Genomic DNA, 21,692 nt, shown 5'->3' on the forward strand with positions numbered 1-21,692 from the left:
ACAGCCCCAGAGCAGGGAGGCAGATACAGCCGCTGACTATAGCTCTGAAAGGCGTTTTCCACCCAACCCCAAGGTCTACAATTGCCTTCACACCTTCCAGCTTTCTTCAGCACCCCTTACTAGCCCTTCATGGGGCTCAGGCATGGGTGACAGCAGGATTCTGGGATCTGGAGAGGCCAAGAGTCTGTAATTTGATCTCTACCTTACTCAGTGAAAGTTGCTTCTCCTGTCCCCGGAGCTCCAGGAGGCGGGCCTAAGGCTTGCTAGCCTATCACGGTCTTATTTGAATGCACGTACTGCCCAACAAGGAGTTTGCTCCATAGGTGAAGCAATCTGCCCCTATCAGGTCTGTTACTTTCCTTCCTTTCTCCCCATCCTCCCCCACTCTCCGACACGTGTGTGTTCTTTGGAAGTAGATCCCATATCCCAGTCCTGGGTATCCAGGTCGCCTTCACTGACTTCAGGAGCGTCAGACGGACACCAGGACACCCAAAGGCTGGAAATGGTGCATGCTGACTCGTCCCAGGTATGGGGAGGAGGCAGCAGTAATCTCGAGGCGGTAATGGGTACTTGACCTCCTGCATGCAGCTGAGCCTTGTCTGGCTCCTCGGGGCCACGCTGCTCAGACCCGGCGTGGTGGAGCTGGACCAGCAGGCAGTGCCGCGGTCCTGTCCTTACCTGACGGCTCCGTGCTGCGGCGTGTCTGTTAGCTTAGCGCCCGCAGTCCGTGTCTCTCAGTCTGGACACCAGAGGGTTGGGAGTGGGCAGTCTTAGGAGTTGAACTGGGGCTCATGTGCTAAAGTGAGGAACTGGAATCTTTGTGGATGGTGACTGTTTGGTCACTGGCCCGTTCTCCCCAAAAGCTCGCCGCATCCCATGCAGTGTCTCAGGGCGCAGCCACCCAGAGCACCTGTGAGTCTCAACGTAAAAATAAATGAGACAGAAAAGCAGCCAGACATGATCACAACGTGCTGAGACCACTTTATTGGGACAGCAAGGGACCCCAACCTTTCCGGGATGAAGGTTGAGTGCATTTAGAGAGTCTGTATTTATACCTAAGTAGCCGCCAGGAAGTTAAAGCTGGGAGTGGAGTCAGGGTGGGACCCAGGCATATTGTTTCTGCAGGTGAAGAGGAATGAATGGTCAGGCTCAGCAATTCCTTATGGCTAGGGGCTATGGCCCTGCACAGCCCGACACAATTCCTCATGACCCGAGGCTTTTACCCATCCAAGGAGCAACTGCACTTCAGGTGGGGAAAACCAAGCCTTTGTGGACTCTTACTTGCCTTCCCTCTGTCATAACTAGATGCAGGATGGCTTAGAGTCAAGGCACTAGTCTTCGGGTTTTTTGTTTTTGTTTTGTTTGTTTTGTTTGTTTGTTTTTTGGTTGGTTTTTGAGACAGGGTTTTTCTGTGTAGCTCTGGCTGTCCCGGAACCCGTGTTGTACACAAGGCTGCCTAAGACTCAGAAATCGGCCTGCCTCTGCTCCCCATGCTGGGATTAAAGGGGTGCACCACCATACCCTGCTCCTGGGCTCTGGTCTTTAAGAGTTCTCACCCCACTGCTCTTTCACACTGCCTGTTCTTAGGTTAGGTCTGGGAACACTGATTATTCCTGTCCCCACCCTAAACCTTTTTGAGCAGGTAACTTCCCTCACTCCTCAGGAACTGAAGGCTGTTTCTCCCTTCAGGGCTTCAACATGGCTGCCTGTGGCTTGATGCTGTAACTGTCCAAAGAAGCTCTCCTCAGCTCCCTTTCTGCTTATCCTGTAACATCGTTTGTCTAACAATGACCCCAAGAGCCTTGAGGCTGTTATATGAGCAACAAATAGGCACATTTGTGTTCTTGAACTTGACATTCCCAAGCTGTGCCCTAAGTCAGGCCTGTTCTCAATAAGCCAATAAAGAGAGCCAAGTAATTAGTGGAAAACAGAAAAAGATTCATTCAGTGAATGCACAATGGAGAGAGGCCCCTAAGTCTGTCTTCAGGGTCCTGAAGTGAGAAAGTTTAGAGGACCAAGGACATGCAAATGCCTGCAGTGCTGGTCAAGGTGTGGTCCCGCCCTCCAAAGACCGTCATTGCTGGGATTCAGCTTCTTCCCAGCAGGGTGTCTGACAAGGTGTTAGAAGGGTGTGAAATCTCTTTCTGAGAGACAACCCCCCCCCCCTTTGATTGGCATCTTTTCCTTCTTTCAGCATGAGATTCCTGAAGAAATTCTCATTTGGGGGCGGGCGGGGTGGTGGTGATGGGGTGGGAGTCCATTGTTTCAGTCTTTAAAATATCCTCAGTTTTGCCAGGCAGGTTACAGTGTGAGAATTTATTGACTACTCAAATTCACCAGCATTGTTGTTGGTAATTTGTCAAATAAGCCTGACTTTGCTTTCTACCTGGGCAGTGGCAATTCAAGTGCTTTATTCCAATCTTTTATCTTGTTTGTTTTTTGTTCTTGTTTATTTTGTTTCATTTCTCTCTCTCTCTCTCTCTCTCTCTCTCTCTCTCTCTCTCTCTCTCAATCTCTCCATCTCTTTTTTGAGACTAAGTGTTAGTTTTTCGGCTGCGTTGTGTGCTTACCCTGCAAGGAAATGCCACGAAACACGACAGAATCCGCTAACAAGAGTTTTATTAAAGGGACAGAGAGTGAACAGGCCTGCGGGAAACACGTGTGTGGAGAAGAAGGAGGAACCGGGAACATGGCGCCAGATTTTAAAGGCTGGGCGTGGACAGATCAGCGTCACTACTACATGCAAGCGTGTAGATCACATGGCCACATTGCGCACTTACGTGGCTAGTGGGACGTCATGGATCTTGGTCACGCGAGATGCCCTGACCCGGAAATGGCTATCTGGACCTGGACCTAGCTAGGCGGAAGTGTCCGCCAGGCATATGCAGACAAGCCTGACCGTGGGGGCTTGTTGTAAATCTTTCATCCCTGACTCTTTCTTTTTAAAAAAAAGAAAAAATTGTGGTTGACTGGGTATGGGGGCGACGTTTCTCTCAAAGACTGCTTCCAGCTGAATAGTGGGCGTTGGTTGGCTCTTGGGGAGCAGGGGGATGAGAGGGTATCTTGTGAAGTCCTAGGATGGTGGTGGGCAGGTCCTGGAATGAAGTTCTGCCATCCCCTCGTTCTGCGGCTGTCCATCCGTGCTGTGGCTGGGAACCTTCCGTGCTGTGGCTAGGAACCTTCTGTTTGACAAGATACTGTTGACATAGAAAAGGCTTAGAGAGAAAGAATCATTATTATTTTATTTTGGAGTTGGCATTTGTCTGAGGTAGATCTGGTCTGTCCAGATAGAGACATGTGATATTTACCTGAGGTAGATCTGGCCTTAGTACTCTGCTTAATCTCTATCTGAGACAAGCCTTATTAGAGGTAGTTTATTTAAGGCACCGGTTTCCCTTATTAGGTTAGCATTTAGGAAACGCAGGTGATCAGGTGCTGAGTATTGAACAATGATAGATTATTGTATTACATTATTCCTTACCGCCTGGATATTTTTGATGGTCCTTTTTGCCTCCGGCTCTGTGTGGCCCTGGTTGGGAAATGAAGGGGTGATACCTTATTCCTCTGGAATTGGTGACAAGGCAGTGGATCCTGGTGTCCTCTGGAGCTTGAGAGTGAGAGGTCCTGTTTGTTTCACTGTATATGAAGAGAGATTTTTCTGGGATGGAGGTGAGATAAAAGGTTTTAGATGAGACAGGTGGACCCAGTGAGGAAAACCCTCGAGTTTAGCAGCTGTAGGAGTCACAAGAATTACCTTGAAGGGTCCCTGCCACTTAGGGGAAAGGGGTGAAGGGCGCTGGCCTGGAGGGAAGAAAAGAACCTGATCCCCAATGTGTATTGGAGGTGGACAATTATTGTCACACGGCTGAGGTAATGAACAGTCTGCGTAGCTCCATAGAATAGACCTTAGGTGACATAAAAGAGGAGTTAACAGGCTGTCTGGAACAGTTGGAGGGTTGGATAGAAGACCTGGTGTTAGAACTGGCCTTCCATACATTAGTTCAAACGGAGAGATTGAAAGAGGCTTTTTAGGAAGAGCCCTGAGCCTGAGGAGAGCTAGAGGCAATAATCTTACCCAGTCGAGATGAAGTTCCTGTGACATCTTAGTAAGAATAGTTTTTAAAGACCGGTTGGTATGCTCCACCTTTCCTGAGGATTGAGGACGGTATGGGATATGGAAATTCCAGGGAATATTTAACGCCTTAGCTAGTGTCTGAGAAATCTGAGAAGTGAATTCTGGGCCATTGTCAGACTGGAGAGAAGCAGGGACTCCAAACCGAGGAATAATTTCTCAGAGAAGGAGGTCTGCAACTGTCTGAGCCCGCTTATTAGAAACCGGATATGCCTCCACCCAATTTGAAAATGAGTCCACCATCACGAGGAGATACTTAACTTTCCTGACGGTGGGCATATGGGTAAAATCGAGCTGCCAGTCAGTCCCTGGAAGGGAACCTCTAGCCTGGTGGGTGGGAAAAGGCTGACTCCTGTACTTGGTATTGGGATCTGTTTTTTGGCAGATCTCACAAGAGGCAGTAATAGGTCTTAAGAACTGTAGATCCTCAGCGGTGGGCTGCAGGTGAGCTTTTACGAATTGAGACAGAGCAAGATTATTAGGATGAAAGAGCTGGTGTAGATAGGAAAGAATTTGTCTAGTGTCTGGAATTCCCTGTGAGGGTGTAGGCTGTACTGTATGGATTCCCTGTGGTGGGTGAGGTGAGACTCAGCCCTGGAGGGCCGCTGTCCTGGCTGCCTGGTCAGCCCGGTTGTTTCCCTTAGAGATGATGGAGCTGTCGGTCTGATGAGACGGGCAGTGGACAATTCCTATAGCCCTGGGGAGGTGGGAAGCCTCCAGCATGGCCATTATTTGGCCTGAGTTAGATATGGATCCCCCTTTTGTTGTGAGAAGGCCACGCTCCCTCCAAATAGCAGTGTGGGACAGGAGGATATGAAAAGCATATTTGGAGTCTGTGTAAACATTTAGAGATTGTCCCTGTGCCAATTGGAAGGCACGGGTGAGAGCTATCAGCTCAGCCTGTTGGTTGGTGGTGTGTGTGGGTAATGCCTGTGCCTCTACTATCTCAGTATCTGACACTATGGCATAACCCGCTTTACGGGTCCCTTCATATAAGAAGGAGCTGCCATCTGTGTACCAGGTATAAGTAGCCTGAGGCAATGTGCCCTCCTGTATGTGTGAAGGGTGAGGTAGCAGCTCTTCTAAAGTTTCAGTGCAGGAATGAGGAGAATAGTCAGTATTAGGTTGAGGAAGGAGGCTTGAAATATTGAGAGGTGGACAGGTCCGGAAAGTAAGCATCGCATCCTCTAGTAATGCCACCTGGAGAGAAAGAACTCGGGAAGGAGGTAAAGTTTGTAAGCCTTTATAAGTTAAAAGATGGGACAGATTATGGTGAGAGAAAACAGTAATAGATGACCCAAAACTTAGCTTCTTTGATTCCCAAATAAGGAGCTCTGCAGCTGCTAAGGCACGGATGCAAGGTGCCCAGCCCTGACTGGTAAGGTCTAGCTTCTTTGACAGATAGGCTACAGGTGCAAAGGAGGGTCCCAGCTGATGCCCTAGAGTTCCCAGGGCAAATCCCTCTTTCTCTGCTACATAGAGGGAGAAGGAACGGGTTAAGTCTGGGAGATGGAGCGCTGGAGCCTGAAGAAGAGCCTGCTGGAGCTTTTGGAAAGGTTTAGTGACAGGATGAAGGAGGGGCTCGTGTGGTGAGCCCTGAGCTACCTCCTATAAGGGGCGAGCAAGGAGAGAAAAAGATGGAACCCAGGACCGTACAAAGCCCGCTATTCCTAGGAAAGACAGAATCTCCTGTTTAGTAGAAGGGACTGTGAGGGACTAGATTAGACACTTCCTGTCTACAGTAATAGCCTTGTGAGTTGGAGTAATGGATAGACCTAAATAGGTGACCTGGGGAGTTGACAGCTGAACTTTAGAAGGAGATACCCTGTAACACCAGCTGGATAAGAAATTTAGGAGAGCAGAGGTGTTAGTTTGGCTAACCTGTAAGGATAGGCTACAGAGTAAAATATCATCTACATACTGTATTAGTTTAGAGCCAGGGAGAGACAGAGAAAGCAGGTCAGAGGCCAGAGCCTGACCAAATAGGTGTGGACTGACTCTGAATCCCTGTGGCAGAACAGTCCAGGTCAGCTGTGTGGACCGGTGGGTGTCAGGGTCAGTCCAGGTAAAAGCAAAGATATTTTGAGACTGAGGACTGAGAGGAATAGAAAAGAAGGCGTCTTTGAGATCTAGAACTGAGAAGTGAGAGGTTCCTGAAGGGATAGTGGACAGGAGAGTATAAGGGTTAGGCACTACAGGATGGAGAGGGACCACTGCAGAGTTAATGAGCCGGAGGTCTTGAACCAGGCGGTAGGTTCCGTTAGACTTTTTAACTGCAAGAATGGGAGTGTTAAAAGGTGAAGAAGTTAGGCGGAGCAGCTTTTTCCTGAGAAGGTCAGAATTGATAGGCTTAAGTCCTCTCAGGCTCTGGAGTGAGAGAGGATACTGAGCTTGGGTGATATACCTTGCAGGATCTTGTAGCTGGATAATAACAGGCTGATGGTGTCTAGCAATAGAAGGGTTCTGGGTATCCCAGACTTTTGGGTCTACCTGAGAAGCTGGTAGGGGAAAAGAATTGTTAGAGTCAGAAGAGTGAGTGGCTAGGAGTAGAAGTAAAGGAGCTGCTGGCGCGTCTGGGATGGAGCGAATGTGTGGAGCGAAAGAAATGGACGCTCCTACCTTAGCTAGAAGATCCCTCCCCATTAAAGGTACAGGGCAGCTTGGCACCACTAAGAATGTGTGTGTGAGAGGGATGCCTCTGAAAATGCAATTGAGTGGTGGTGTCTGATGAGGTAGATAAGGCTGTCCCCCAACCCCGACAATAGGGAGACGAGCAGGAGAGGTGGGCCCCCAAAACTCTCTCAGGACAGAGTAGGTAGCTCTGGTGTCCAAAAGGAACGAGATGGGGCGCCCATTGACCTTTATAATTACCCTAGGTTCCCTGTGTGAGATGGGAGTGGCCGGGGCGGAAACCAGGCAGCGTCAGTCCTCGCTGTAAGCCAAGCCTACAAAGTCAGCTGGAGGGTGGTCTTCATCTGGCGTTCCTGCGTCGCTTGGGACATTAGGACAGTCAGCTGACCAGTGACCCTTTTGGTAACAGTTTGGACAAGGCTTTCTCGGTGCCCTTCGTGGGCCGGCGGTGCAAGCCCGGGCCCAGTGGCCTTCTCTCCCACACTTGAAACAGGGACCAGACGGCCCCAGGCGTCCCCAAGGCCAAGGACAGATACTGGGCACAAGCTGTTCCTTGGCTTGTCAGCCACAGAAACAGGGACCCCTGCCACGCGAGGAAAGGATTCCCCAGGAACCCGGACAGCGTCTGCCGCTTCGTCAAGTTGGATGAACGTGTTGGCACCACGTGGCCCCCAGGACGCACCCAACGGCGGTGGTTCCAACGCGAGAAATATCTCAGGCTGCAGACGTGGGAGAGGGCTAGAAATCTCAGGCCTGCGATAGGGGCCGACCGTAGGCAATGAAGACCGTGGTCGGGGGTTCCCCGGTCTCAAGAATACTGGTGAGGCGCCGGACGATTCAGGAAACCGTTTACGCTGGCCGAAAAATGGGGGGACTCACCAATCGGAGAAAGCGGTGTTGCATGGAATTTTTGCGGTCAGGCGAAATGGAGAGCGGTCTGTCGCGTACGGAGCAGAGTGTTGCAGTCCCCGGTTTACGGGTTCCCAGGCGCCGGGCGCCCGGAAGCGCCCGCTCGGCACGGCACCAAAAAAGTTAGTTTTTCGGCTGCGTTATGTGCTTACCCTGCAAGGAAATGCCACGAAACACGACAGAATCCGCTAACAAGAGTTTTATTAAAGGGACAGAGAGTGAACAGGCCTGCGGGAAACACGTGTGTAGAGAAGAAGAAGGAACCGGGAACATGGCGCCTGATTTTAAAGGCTGGGCGTGGACAGATCAGCGTCACTACTACACGCAAGCGCGTAGATCACATGGCCACGTTGCGCACTTACGTGGCTAGTGGGACGTCATGGATCTTGGTCACGCGAGATGCCCTGACCCGGAAATGGCTATCTGGACCTGGACCTAGCTAGGCGGAAGTGTCCGCCAGGCATATGCAGACAGGCCTGACCATGGGGGCTTGTTGTAAATCTTTCACTAAGTCTCACTATGCTTGGCCTGGAACTACCTGTGTAGACAACACTGTTGTGGAAATTGAATGAAAAAAAAATGAAAACATGACTGCTTCTAGGTGTGGTGGGGGAGAAAGTTTATTATAGATGGGAAAGCATAGCCAGAGTCAGACCCAGGGACATCTGGTAAAGTCCGGAGTGGACAGGTCCCTTGAGTCATGTGACAAGAGAGGGGAGGGGAAGGGAGAAAGGAGAGAGGGGAACCAGGTGCAGCCGCCAGGAGATGGGAAGGTACAAAGAGAGCTGGCAAGAAGGGACTGGCACCCAGCCCCAGGGCTGCTGAGTTTTGGGTAGGGGACGTGGACTGTGAGGCAGGAGGGCCCTGTAACAGGTAGACTGTGAGATGCTGGGAGAACCTGGCGGCCAGGTCCCCTTCGATGTGTTAAATAAGCTCCTTGGTCATTTGTCCTGGGTTTGAAACAAGGGAAGTCCGTCCGCGTCCGCCGGGCCTCCAGAGTACTGGGGCTAAAACTTACGTGCCCCCACTCTTGCCCATATATCCCAGTATGGTTGTTGTGTTCGTTTGTTTGTTTTTTGAGACACCGTGTAACTATTTTGTACTAGCTGCCCTGCTACTCCCCATGTAGGTAGAGGAGGCTGGCACTGAACTCCCAGAGCTGCTTGGCTCTGCCTCCTGTACTGGGATGAAAGATGTGCACTACCACTCCTGCCCTTTATCCCAGTTTGATCACTGACACTACCCAGCAGATCACACAATGATAGACAGCTCAGGTTACAGAATGGCTAGGAAATGGTTGAAGAGGCTGCAGAGATCACAGTCTGTCCTGAAGTCACAGGCAGAGAGCGGAGGCAGGCCTAAGGGGAAGTCTGTAGGGACCAGGTCAGTAGTGCTAGCAGTGCAGGTGCAGAGATTCCTGCGTAAACTGACACATGACTGTTCTCTGGTATGATTAAGGGGAAGGTTTTTATTGTAGACATGAGAAAGAACAGCCTGGGGCATCTGGAAGAGTTCAGAGCAGGGAGAGAAAGTAGACTGGACGTGACCAGCAGACTGAACATGGCCAGCAGACTGGACATGGCCAGGGCTATCTGAGAGAGAGGGGAGAATAACAGAGTTACAGAATAGAGAGACCATAGTGAGAGAAGCGGGATCATAGCATAGAGAGAGAAAATTCCTTGCAAGAATAGCTGGTTTAGAGGTTCAGTTGAGGAAGGGAAGCCCATGAACTGCAGGAAGTTTAGGATAAGGGAGGTGGTGGGGATCAGGTGCTAGCTTGGACTTTGAAATGTGTAACAGGTACTTACGACACCGGCATGCCTTTCATATGCTAATCGGTGCGACAAGCAGCCAGACGCCTGCCAGAGGTAAGGGAAACGCCTCCTTTTGGTAGAGGGGAACTGGCTTCCCAAGTTCCTAAGAAATACTGGCTTTGATCTCATCACCAGAAATGCTCCTGTTGTCCAGGTTGAGCTCCTTGGACTGTTTTATGGAGTTTGGGTATTGGTGTTTCCTTTGGATCTGACATCCCAGCCTTTTGTTAATGGTAAGAGTACGTGTAATCTCTTCTGTAAATGCTTCTCAGCTGAAATTGGGGGCCCAGGAAGTCCAGAATGCTGATCAAAGCCTGGGAGAGGGAGGGAGGAGATTCAGGCAATGGTAGGGTGCATTTGGAAGCAGCTGGTGGGCTGACCCAGCCTGAAGAGACAGCAAGCAATCACAGTGGCTGGACTAGTTTACAGTGGCTTTCTGCAAGTCCGGGTCTGGCTGATTCTGCAGTATACTACCTGGGGCTAGCATGATGTAGGTCTCTTTGGAGCAGTTTACACGCCGCAATTGATTTCTGGAGAGTGTCTGTTAACTGAATGGAAATCTGCTGGAACAGATATACACCAGGGACATAAGTAAAGTTAAAGAGCTAAGGGGAAAATCTTTATCTTGTCTCTCAGCCACTGCCACCCTTCGACTCTTCTACTCAGTTTCCATGTAGCTCCATAGTCCCAACATGCCTTCCAGCAGTTTGGCTGGGCCGAGGCTCCATACCCAGGAACTGTTTACTCCATTTGAGCCTGTTGGTAGGGATCTGCAGCAATCTTCCAAGTTTTTACTCTTTCTGGATATGTTATCTTTGGTTTTACCTGCTGTTTACCACCTGAAGCTAGTGAAGCCTCCTCCTTGGGGCAAATATTTCAATTTGGAGAGAATGTTTCAACTTGGAGAAAGATGACCTACAAAAGCTAGCTTATTTTTTAAATGATAAGAATTTGTATTGACCATCTCGCAAACCAATACTAAGACAAAGACCATTGGGATAATGATCAAAAAGATGCCACCCTATCAAAAAGATACAAGTATGTGTACTTCATAACTTCTCTTTGAATTGTATAATGTGAAGACCACATCAGTCCCTAACATATGCCTGGAGACATCGGATTCCCTTTGTAGTTTACCCCAAGAAGGCCACATTGAGTTTTAAATTTGTGTTTTCTGGGCCTGGAGAGATACAATTGAGCTGCCTCTCCACCTGCACTCACTCATAAACAAATTTGATACTATGTATACAGAATAATATGGACATGTAGACAGTATTTATATACATATAGCTGCCATAAAGATAATTCTCTAATCAAAGATTTTTAAACTTTTAGTTAGAGCTATGATTTGTCAATTTTTATGCTACAGTGTTAACTTGATTGTTTTAAAATTTTTAATTAGTCTTTAACCTAAACCTTGTATGGATAAAGACAGGAATTCTAATGGAAACTAAGTAGACAACTTAGATGCAACACTGATCTCTAAAAACATGCAGTAACCCTTTGGTTTGGTTGGTTTGTTTGTTTATCTATTTATCTATTTGGTTAGTTGGTTGCTTGGTTATTTTTGTTTGTTTTTTGTTTTGTTTTGTTGTTTTTTGAGATGGGGTTTCTCTGTGTAGCCCTGGCTGTCCTGGAACTAGCTGTGTAGACCAGGCTGGCCTCATACTCACAAAGATTCCCCTGCTTCCTTTCTCCAGAGCACTGGGGTTAGTGGAACACCACCACCCTGCTAGTTTTTGCTGCTCTTATGTACAAGGTTCAAAGGCCATGTTCCGGAGCACAGTTGATTTACCAAGAGACATAACTCTTCAAACAATGGTGAGTGGTTTATCAGCTTATCCCTCATGCATGCTGAAAATGCTGACTGGCTTCATCTCCTGCAGATGAACATAATTGCTGTTATTTTATGCTGTAGTCCTATCATGTCTAGAAGATATTGTTTCAGCCCAGTGTCTGACTTTTACAATCATTCTGTCCTTTACTGATCAATGTTTCGTGAGCCTGGAGGACCCGGGTGGGAGATAGAGGTATAATGTAGATGTTCTGTTTATACCTGAGCACTCCGTAGACACTTATTTGTTTCACTTTCACAAGTGGTGAATTTTTCTGCATTAATCACTGTCCACTGCACACAGAAAAATTTCTCACAAGGATAAGTGTTGCACTTATCTATGAGTCTAGAGATAGATATTGAGATTGTTACAATTTGTAAATTAGTATTATTAATACTGTGAATTCTCCAGCTCTGGGTCAGATTTACAGGAACAGATATGTTTTTCCTTGTGTGGAGTGGGCCTTAAATTCAATCAGAATGTGATCTCTTACCCTATAACCTTGATGCAATCACACCATGGACTTATATTCCAGGCTGGTTGTTACTGTGGCTCTCAGGGCTCACGGAAGTGAAGGGTGGTAGTGACTTTTCTACCTCTGCAGTAACAATGTAGTGGGCAGCCAAGAGCTGTGATGAGGGCCTGTTTGGGGTTTTCATTTGGGGAGAAGGGGCTTTGGGGACAGCTCAGACCAACAGTAACTAACATCTGTCACTGGGCTTTTTACTTGGCAACCTGTGGCTTCTAGGAGGTACAGAGGATCCAGCCTTCTGCAGGTCAGAGAGACTGGGAATAAGATGCAGAGTCAGAGAGAAGAAACACACAAGCTTATTTTCTGAGGGATAAAGTTCTTCTTCTTTTTATTTTTCTTTTAGTCTTTGTTATACTCTATTCTTTTTCTGTTCTATTCTCCAACCTTGACATTTCCTTTCTTTTCCTTTCCTGATGACTTCTCCACAACTTCCAGATTTCTTCCTTTTGTTCCTTTTTTTTCCCTTACAGCTTATATACCCCAGCAAAATTTTCTAAGCCATATAAAAATTACAATGTGGTTACATTCTATTTTTTAAGTGAGTGATTACAATGAATATAAGTAAAAAACAGCATGTTTTCCATATCCCTCATATGATTAAACATTTTATATATTACAGGTGAAAAACAAATTATCCCTAAGAACCCACATACAGTTAAACATTTATCTTTTAGACTTCTCATAAATCAGGAGCCTTTCAGGAATAACTGTTTATATAGGCAGTAGTTTTTATAATTGCCAGAAAAACAGGTTAGTAGTTTCACTTTATTTTAGAGTCCAGTCCAACTAACCATCCAGTTCTTTGTTTTCTAGTTACCTGAAGTCAAGTGTTTAAAGGCTGGAGAGATGGCTCAGCAACCATCTGTGATGAGATATGGCGCCCTCTTCTGACCTGCATGCATATATGCAGACAGAACACTGTATACATAATAAATAAATCTTTAAAAAAAAAAAAAAGACCAGGTGTATAGAAAAAAAGTTTGTTTTAGCTATGGTGCACACCGAAACCTGTGAACACAATTCCCAATATCAAAAAGAACTTGAGCTAACGCCTCGGACTCTTTTCCTCAGTCATTAACTTAAGCCACAGTCTATACAGCTCCTCCAAAGAAACTCAAAAGTCCTACCTGTGTGACACTTCCTTGGTTCTATTTTGTATACTCTGCAGCTCCTACTTTATCAAGGATTGGGAGAACACTATATCCTACCTTTACCTCTATTAATTTTCCCACTAAACTAAACTAACCTCTATAATAACCCTTACTGTATTTGTTAGAAATTCTTAATCATCAAAATTCTGTTTAAACTAACAACTATTATTGCATAAAATCATTACCTCAGTTAAACAGTACAACTTAAGAGGAAATTATCTTCATAATAATCCACAGGTAAAAAGGCCCAGTAGAATGGAATCTTTCCATGAGATAATCACACTATATTAAGGGCAGTGGGGATCCCCCACACCCATTCACACCATACCAGATACCAGAGAAAAAGGCAGTGGCAAATATGTAAGGGCACAGCTGGAGCAAGAGACATTCTGGAGCCAAAGCCCTCGGGGCCTTGCCTATCAGATTCACCTATCAGTGTTTTGCTTCTTGGTGGGCTGAATTCCCAAAGTTCAAGTGCCATCTGCTGCTCTTCTGACATGGCCACCTTCAATGAGGGAGCATAGTGCCCTGTGTAGGGGACTGGTTTTAGACATTTATTACAGATATTAGTTGCAGGTAATAGATTAAATCAAGTATTTTACTTTAAAGCATGTTTTACAGATTATAGAGGTGACATGTTGTTAAATTAGAGCTTTGTCTAAGAACATGTTTCCATTGTTTAATAGTTCAGTGACATTCCCAAATAAAAATGGTGTGATGGGCCAGTGAGATGGTTCAGTTGGTTGTGACCTTGACATCCTGAGAAGAGGGAATCTCAGTTGAACTGGTTCCACCAGATTGGCCTGTGGGCAAGTCTTTCCTGAGTCTCCTGCCTTGGCTTCCCTCAGTGATTGACTATAACCTGTAATCCATATAAATACTTTCCTGCCCAAGTTGCACTTGATCATGTTTTATCATAGCAATAGAAATCAACTTAAGGCACAAATGAAATAAATTATTATTCATCATGAGTCTGGTTTGCTGTTTGATTAAGAATGGTCCAGAGGACCCAGCTATATACTTTCTAATACTGGCCTTTAGTGCAACCACAGGAGATATACTCAGCTTCCTAACAAGTTGTAAGTATTAACTAGAGGTCTGCTGAGATGGTTCAGCAGTAAAGGCACTTACTATGCAACCCTGATGGTCTGAATTCAATCTCTAGAACCCTTGTTAAGATGGAAAGAGAGAACCAACTCCCACGAGTTGTTGCTGACCTCCATAAGAGCACTGGAGCATGCTCATCCACCCCCATGCACACACATAGTAAATAAAAAAATGCATAAGTAGTGTCTACCAAACTAAGTGATAAAGAGTCATCAGTGAGAGAAAATATTCAGGTTTAATCAGATAATATTTCTCTGATGCCTATGAGATTATTCCAGGGAGAACAGATGTTGTTCTTGTGCTTTTTTAACTTGAGATATAGTTGTCATCAACTCTGTAAGAAATTTACCTGACTTCTTATAGCTATGGGGGGAAGAAATCATTGGAGATCTCAGTTCCCAGATACCAGGAGACTGTTTTGTCCAGCATTTCTAAGCACACACATTCTAAGGACTGCTGATATTGACTCCCTGGAGGGTATTAGACCATCAGAATTTGTGATGAAAGTTGTTAGAAAGATGCAGGACAGAAAGAGAAACTAGCACAGTGGTGTGCACAAGAGCTCATGCTATCTTCATGTTTCCTTCCCAGAAAGCTCCAGTTTGTGTTTGGAGGAATCCTAGCCTATATGAGCAGTAGAGTGTGATGACCAAGACAACTTGTGGAACATAGTGTCGTGTCAACTTCTCATTAATTCTGTGTGCATCTCCAGTGCCATGAGGCTCACTTTCCGGGAAATATATGTGTGTGCTTTTAGGAGTCAGTGAGCTTTGAGGATGTGGCTGTGAAGTTCACCAAGGAGGAGTGGGCTCTGCTGGATCCATCCCAGAAGAAGCTGTACAAAGATGTGATGCAGGAAACCTTGAGGAACCTGGCTGCTATAGGTACACATGAGCATTGCCTTTTCTAGCCCATTATAGGACAATGTTTCTAGCTTATCAGTGTTGATGTATGAAATGGAATATGGGAAGGGGAAGGGGGGGTGCATGTGTCAGATCACTTATACCTTCACTTTAGGTGTTATCTATTTTTTCTGTAAATAATAATTCTTAACTATTTCTCTGATTCTGCATTTTAGGAAACAAGTTGGAGAACCAGAAGGTTGTAAATGAGTGTGAAAATCTCTGGAGAAAACTAAGGTAATTTGTTTCCTAAAAGATAACCATATTCTAGAGTGCTGGTGGTGCGATAGAACATTTTACAAAGAGGAAAAAGATGCATTTGATATCCAGCATCAAACCACTTTCAGGAAACTCTCTCCTAAAATTCGTGTGTTAAGCATCAGCAATAGTACATCCCAAACATTTCAATTTTGAGGACAACTAGAATATGATGATGTCATATGTGATGTGTTATCGTAGTTCATATATACAAACTTTATGCCATACAGAGTGTCTTCGTTTGGTTTTGTATTGCTGGGATGAAGTCCATGAGCCAAAGCAACTTGATGTGGAAAGGGTTAATTTCACCTTGTATTTTGCAGTCAAGGGAAATTAGGGCATGAACTCAAGCAGGCAGTCAAGGGCATGAACAGAAAGCAGAGGCCATGGAGGATTGCTGCTCACTGTCTTGCTTACTTTGTTTTCTTATACACCTCCTGACAAGCTGCCTGGGAGTGGCATTGCTCACAGAGAACTAAGCACTTCCACACTGCTTGTCAATCAAGCTCCACAGGTTGCTTACAGGCCAGTGTGATGGGGACATTTTCTCAATTGAAGTTCCCTACGAAGACTCTAGGTTTTGTCAAGTTGACAAAATACCAGCACAATTGACTCCTTGTCGACGTGAGACACAAACACCCCATATTAAGCCATTAGCTGTCCTTTTTGTTTGTCTCCATGATGTCATGTTACTATTAATACCAGCAATACCAGCTGGTCTACAGAGGGATGCCTGGTCTACAGAGTAAGTTTCAGGACTATGCAGAGAAACCCTATCTCAAAAACCAAAAAAAAAAAGAAAGAAAAGAAAAATTAATTTAAAAAAGCTAAGAAATAGTCTTAAGATATTTCAATACTTTAAAAGTCGAAGTTCCCTTAAAATCCAAGTATCTTTTTAAAAAATGAAGAGTCCCAGCACTTGGGAAGCAGAGCCAGGTGGATCTCTGTGAGTTCGAGGCCAGCCTGGGCTACCAAGTGAGTTCCAGAAAAGGCACAAAGCTACACAGAGGAACCCTGTCTCGAAGGAAAAAAAAAAAAAAAGTGAAGAGTCTTTGAAGTGTAGGTACAAAAAGTCAGTTACGTAATTTCATACTCCAAGAGGAAGAACATAGTAATAATCAAATCATAGTAATAATCAAATCAAGGCAAACTCAGCCTCCGACAGTGTAAACAATCTAATGTCTCATATCTGGTGGAGACTCACTGTTTCTGGGCTCCCAAGACCCTAGTCAGCTCCACTTCTCTAGGTCTACCACTGGTAGCACACATAGATTGTCCCCTAGGCTCAGGCCAGCATCACACCATATCTGCTCCTGTCCCCAGTGGTCATTCTACCCTGCTGGTGTCTCCTAGGCTCAGGCCAGCATCACACCATATCTGCTCCTGTCCCCAGTGGTCATTCCACCCTGCTGGTATCTCCAATATGCTGGTGGATCCAGTGTATTTGAAGTACATCCAGAAAGTGTATAATATTGTGGATTCAAATTTGTGTTAAAATGCTATGGGACTACCTAATGTTCTCAAGGTGATATACCCCATCATACATGAATACCATTGTTTCTCTTTTAACTGTCCTCAAGTGGTCTTGGAAAACATTGCAGTCCAAACATGTTTCAAACTTTTTCTCAGCATGAAATCAACATTCCTTTTGTTCAGTCATTAATAAACCAAGTCTTAGTCATGTACTCTCCACTTGTTTTGTAGCAGCCAACTGATAGAGAAATTCTGTGAATATGAAGAAAGTCTTCAGAGTACAGAACTCTTCAGCTGTATTCCAGAGCCTCCTGTGAACCTGAAATCTTCTCCAGGACTTTCCACATGTGAGAAGCATGTGTGTGGAGAAGGAAGCATTGGCCATTCATCTCTAGGTGCACCCCTAAATCATCAGGTAGGACACAAACCTCATAAAGACCAGGAATATGGATGGAAGTTGTATAAACATAAGGAGTTTGGGGGCAGCTCCAGTCCTCTTCTGTCCCTTCAGACACACAAAAGTGCTCACACTGGAGAGGAACCTAAAAATAAGGACTACAAAGAAGACCTTCCTTGTTTCAGACCTGATCAAAGCTATGAACAACATGACCAAGCAAAGAAGTCTTACGTATGTAAGCAATGTGGGAAATGCTTCTCATATCTCAATTTCTTAAAAACACATGAAAAGATTCATTGTGGTAAAAATACCTATGTGTGTGAACTGTGTGGGAAAGGCTTTGTTAGGTTAGGTTACCTTATCAGACATAAAATAACTCACACTGTTGAGAAGTCTTTTGTATGTAATCGTGGTGCAAAGCCCTACACATGTAATCAGTGTAGGAAAAGTTTTTCTCGCTCTACTTCCCTTCGAAGACACACAAGAATCCACACTGGAGAGAAACCCTATGTATGTAAACAATGCGGGAAAGGATTCATTACTTCTAGTAACCTTCAAGTACATGAACGAACTCACACTGGGGAAAAACCTTATGTATGTAAGGATTGTGGGAATGCCTTTAGGCTTTTGATCCAATTGCAAAAGCATGAAGTAATTCACAGTGGTGTGAATCCCTTTGTTTGTAAGCAATGTGGGAAAAGCTTTACTTGTTCTGGTTCTCTAAAAACACATGAAAGAATTCACACTGGGGAGAGGCCCTATGTGTGTGAGCACTGTGGGAAAACCTTTGGTTATTCCAGTACCCTTAAAACACATGAAAGAATCCATACTGGAGAGAGACCATATGCATGCCAGCAATGTGGGAAAACCTTTCGTTATGCTTTTTATGTTCAAAGACATGAACAAATCCACAAAAGAGAGAGGCCCTATGAATGTAAGCAATGTGGGAAAGCCTTTCGTTATGCTTTTTATGTTCAAATACATGAACGAATCCACAGCAGCAAGAGACCCTATGAATGTAAGAAGTGTGGGAAAGGATTTATAGCTTCTAATCAACTGGAAATACATGAAAGAACTCACACTGGAGAGAGACCTTATGTGTGTAAGCAGTGTGGGAAAGGTTTCTTGACATCATACCGTTTGGGAAGACATGCACTGATTCATAGTAGAACAAATAAAGATGTTTGTAAGTAGCAAGAGAAAGTCTTCTTTTAGTTAGCTCTTATAGAAATCAAACTACAGGAGAGCGAAAGTTAATGCTGAAAATGTGGGAGAATGTCATAGTGGAGAGATAAGTTTTTGTTTGTTTGTTTGTTTTTTGAGACAGAGTTTTGCAATGTAGTCCTGGCTGTCCTGGAACTCATTCTGCAGACCAGGCTGGCCTTGAACTCGCAGAGATCCACCTGCCTCTGCCTCTTTAGTGCTAGGATTAAAGGTGCACACCACCGCTGCCAGGCTTGAAAAGCTATTTTTTTAATCAATGTGGCTTTTAGTACTAGTAGTTGCCTTCAAATACATGGGAGCAGACACACTGGAGAAAGGCTGCAAGCAACGAGAGAACGTCGTCTGCAATCTTCTCGTTGTGAAGAAGATGTGAAATATCTCACACTGGAGAGAAACCTTGTGCACGCAATGTAGACAGCCTTTAGTTCTCTCAGGGCCCCAACAGACACTGAAGTTAATATTTGGGAGAGAAAGCTTTCATACATGAGAAATCGTCCAGATTTTTCAATTATCCCAGGTTCTTTTGCAGACATGAATATAGTACAGGTTAATTCTAAAATATAGAATTTGTGAAGTCTTCATTACCACTTTCATAGCATTTAGAAGAATGAATCTTGAGAATTCATCATTGGAAAACATGTGGGAACATTTTTTGGTTCAACTCAAAAATTGAGAAATAACTGGGCCGTGGTGGCGCACGCCTTTAATCCCTGCACTCGGGAGGCAGAGGTAGGCTGTTCTCTGTGAGTTCGAGGCCAGCCTGGGCTACAGAGTGAGTTCCAGGAGAGGCACCAAAACTACACAGAGAAACCCTGTCTCAAAAAACAAAAAACAAACAAACAAAAAATTGAGAAATAGTAAGGTTGGGGAAACAAACAAGTTTGATTAAAAGAGACAATTGTGGCCGGGCGGTGGTGGCGCACTCCTTTAATCCCAGCACTCGGGAGGCAGAGCCAGGTGGATCTCTGTGAGTTCGAGGCCAGCCTGGGCTACCAAGTGAGTTCCAGGAGAGGCGCAAAGCTACACAGAGAAACCCTGTCTCGAAAAACGGAAAAAAAAAAAAAAAAAAAAAAAAAAAAAGAGACAATTGTGGTCAGGTGGTGGTAAAATTGGTCTTTAATCCCAGCACTCAGGAGGCAGAGGCAGGCGGATCTCCAGGACAGCCATGGCGACACAGAGAAATTCTGCCTTGAAAAACTAAAAGAAGAGAAAGAAAGAGAGACAATTGGTATTTATTGGCACACATGTTCAAACAGTCCAGATCTAATTTTCTGCTACAAAAATAACAAAAAGCAGTGACGTATCAAGTGTGAAAGCAAATACTGGACAAGTCCCTTGAAAACTCCTCAGTCTCATTCTGGTAAATGCCAGCAATATGACGGACTGCATACTGGGTTTTGGGGTTTTTTATTTGTTTGCATTATCCAAAAAATACATATTGTGAACGAAATGTCATATTTTACTATTCCAAGTTGACCCTGAATTGGTAGTCTGCTGGTGTTAGCTTTCTCGATATTTCCATGTAAGGTGTCTGCCTCCACAAGCAGCAACAGCAGTTCATTTTTAAAGGTCCATGTCCAGATTTCTAATTTTTATTGTAGAAAGTTAGCACTAATCCACGTGGGTGAAGTGGAAGAAGGATACCTTACTCCCAGGAGGTGAAACCTTCATCTCAAAAGCAAATCATGAGAATAAAGGAAAGTATAATGAAATAATTTTGTCAAGTGTGTTGCAGAACTAATGTGTAAGTTTAATGAATGGTGTATTTTTTTACATGAGTTAGTTTTTATCTTTCATTTGATTCTGTGTTTTATTTAGCAGCCCATTGATATTTTAATATAAAAATATTCATTAATAATATTTTGTTATGCCGGGCATTGATGGCACACACCTTTAGCCCCAAGCACTTGGGAGGCAGAGGCAGGTGGACCTCTTTAGGTTCAAGGCCAGCCCCTTCCACAAAGCAAGTTCCAGGACACCCAGAACTACATAAAGAAACTTTGTCTCAAAAAAAACCAACCAAACAAAAAAGTACTTTGTTCCATCACTGTGACTAATGGGCCACTGAATTTTTTTTATGAATGTTGGATTATTGTACTGGTTTGACGGCAGGGTCTGACATTCTTAGCTGTAGTCCCATTGTTCTTTGCTCTTGTTGTTGTTGGGGTTTTTGTTTTGTTTTGTTTTTGAGACAGGCTCTCACTGTATAGCATGGGATAACTTAAAATTCACTATGTTGAGCAGTCTGGCCTTGACCTCCCAGAGATCCATCTACCTATGCCTCATGAATGTCTAACTCATTGTTTTTCATGAATAAAAAAAACAGTTTAAAATTTTTATGGCTTGGGCGGTTTGTGGGGCCCTGACGGTGGGACCGGGATTTATCCCTAGTGCTTAAACTGGCTTTTTGGAGCCCATCCCCTATGGAGGGATACCTTGCTCAGCCTTGATGCAGAGGGAAGAGGCTTGGTCCTGCCTTAACTTGATACACCAGACTTTGTTGACTCCCCATGGGAGGCCTTACCCTCTCTGAGGAGTGGATGGGAGGTGGTGGGGAGCGGGAGGAGGGAAGGGAGGGGAAACTGGTTGGTATGTAAAAAAAAAAATTTTTAAATAAATTTTAAAAATCTAATTTAAACTTCTAAAACTGTTTTTAGTTTTATTCTACACACTTCAGAGTATTTCCTTTTCTCTAAAAAAAATCCTACTTTTGAGGCCAGCCTGGTCAATGGAGCGAGATCCAGGAAAGGCGCAAAGCTACACAGAGAAACCCTGTCTCGAAACCCCCCCCCCCAAAAAAAAATGGGCTGGAGAGATGGCTCAGAGGTTAAGAGCACCGACTGCTCTTCCAGAGGTCCTGAGTTCAATTCCCAGCACCCACATGGTGGCTCACAACCATCTGTAATGAGATCTGGCGCCCTCTTCTGTATACATAATAAATAAATAAATAAATCTAAAAAAAAAAACAACCCAAACATCCTACTTTGCCTACTTTCTGATACATGGGTTTTATACAAACAATGCCTAAAATTATGGCAGTAAATTATGCTTATTTAATTTGGTGGATGTTGACTTAATTTGTATGAGTTATATGTAATGTCAAGTCTTTGCAAGCTGCTCTGATGTTATATATGTCAAGGTTCATCTTATATTTTAATTACAAAAATAAATTTAAGAAACATAGTTTAGTATGTTGTAAATAGTCCTCTTTCATACATTTGACGAAAGCATATTGGATTTCTAAGAATCACAGGAAATATGTGAAAACATCACACATTTTGTTACAAGTTTAGACTAACAGAGGAAAACAAGCATATTTTTATCTAT

General features: G+C 44.7%; 2 protein-coding genes across 2 annotated transcripts; both read left to right on the top strand.

Moving 5' to 3' along the window:
* The first annotated feature begins 1,175 nt into the window (after window positions 1–1,175).
* Window positions 1,176–17,062, top strand: LOC128116085 (zinc finger protein 124-like). Its single transcript, XM_052747351.1, has 4 exons — window positions 1,176–1,249; window positions 1,588–1,642; window positions 14,869–14,995; window positions 15,190–17,062. The coding sequence occupies exons 1-4, from the start codon at window positions 1,176–1,178 to the stop codon at window positions 15,252–15,254; spliced, it is 321 nt and encodes a 106-aa protein (XP_052603311.1). The 3' UTR covers window positions 15,255–17,062.
* On the top strand, window positions 16,695–19,384 carry LOC128116086 (zinc finger protein 664-like). Its single transcript, XM_052747352.1, has 2 exons — window positions 16,695–16,733; window positions 16,950–19,384. The coding sequence occupies exons 1-2, from the start codon at window positions 16,695–16,697 to the stop codon at window positions 18,333–18,335; spliced, it is 1,425 nt and encodes a 474-aa protein (XP_052603312.1). The 3' UTR covers window positions 18,336–19,384.
* The last annotated feature ends 2,308 nt before the right edge of the window (window positions 19,385–21,692 follow it).

The sequence above is a fragment of the Peromyscus californicus genome, unplaced genomic scaffold, assembly GCF_007827085.1.
Source record: "Peromyscus californicus insignis strain IS unplaced genomic scaffold, ASM782708v3 Scaffold_1__1_contigs__length_55948999, whole genome shotgun sequence".
Classification (NCBI taxonomy): domain Eukaryota; kingdom Metazoa; phylum Chordata; class Mammalia; order Rodentia; family Cricetidae; genus Peromyscus; species Peromyscus californicus.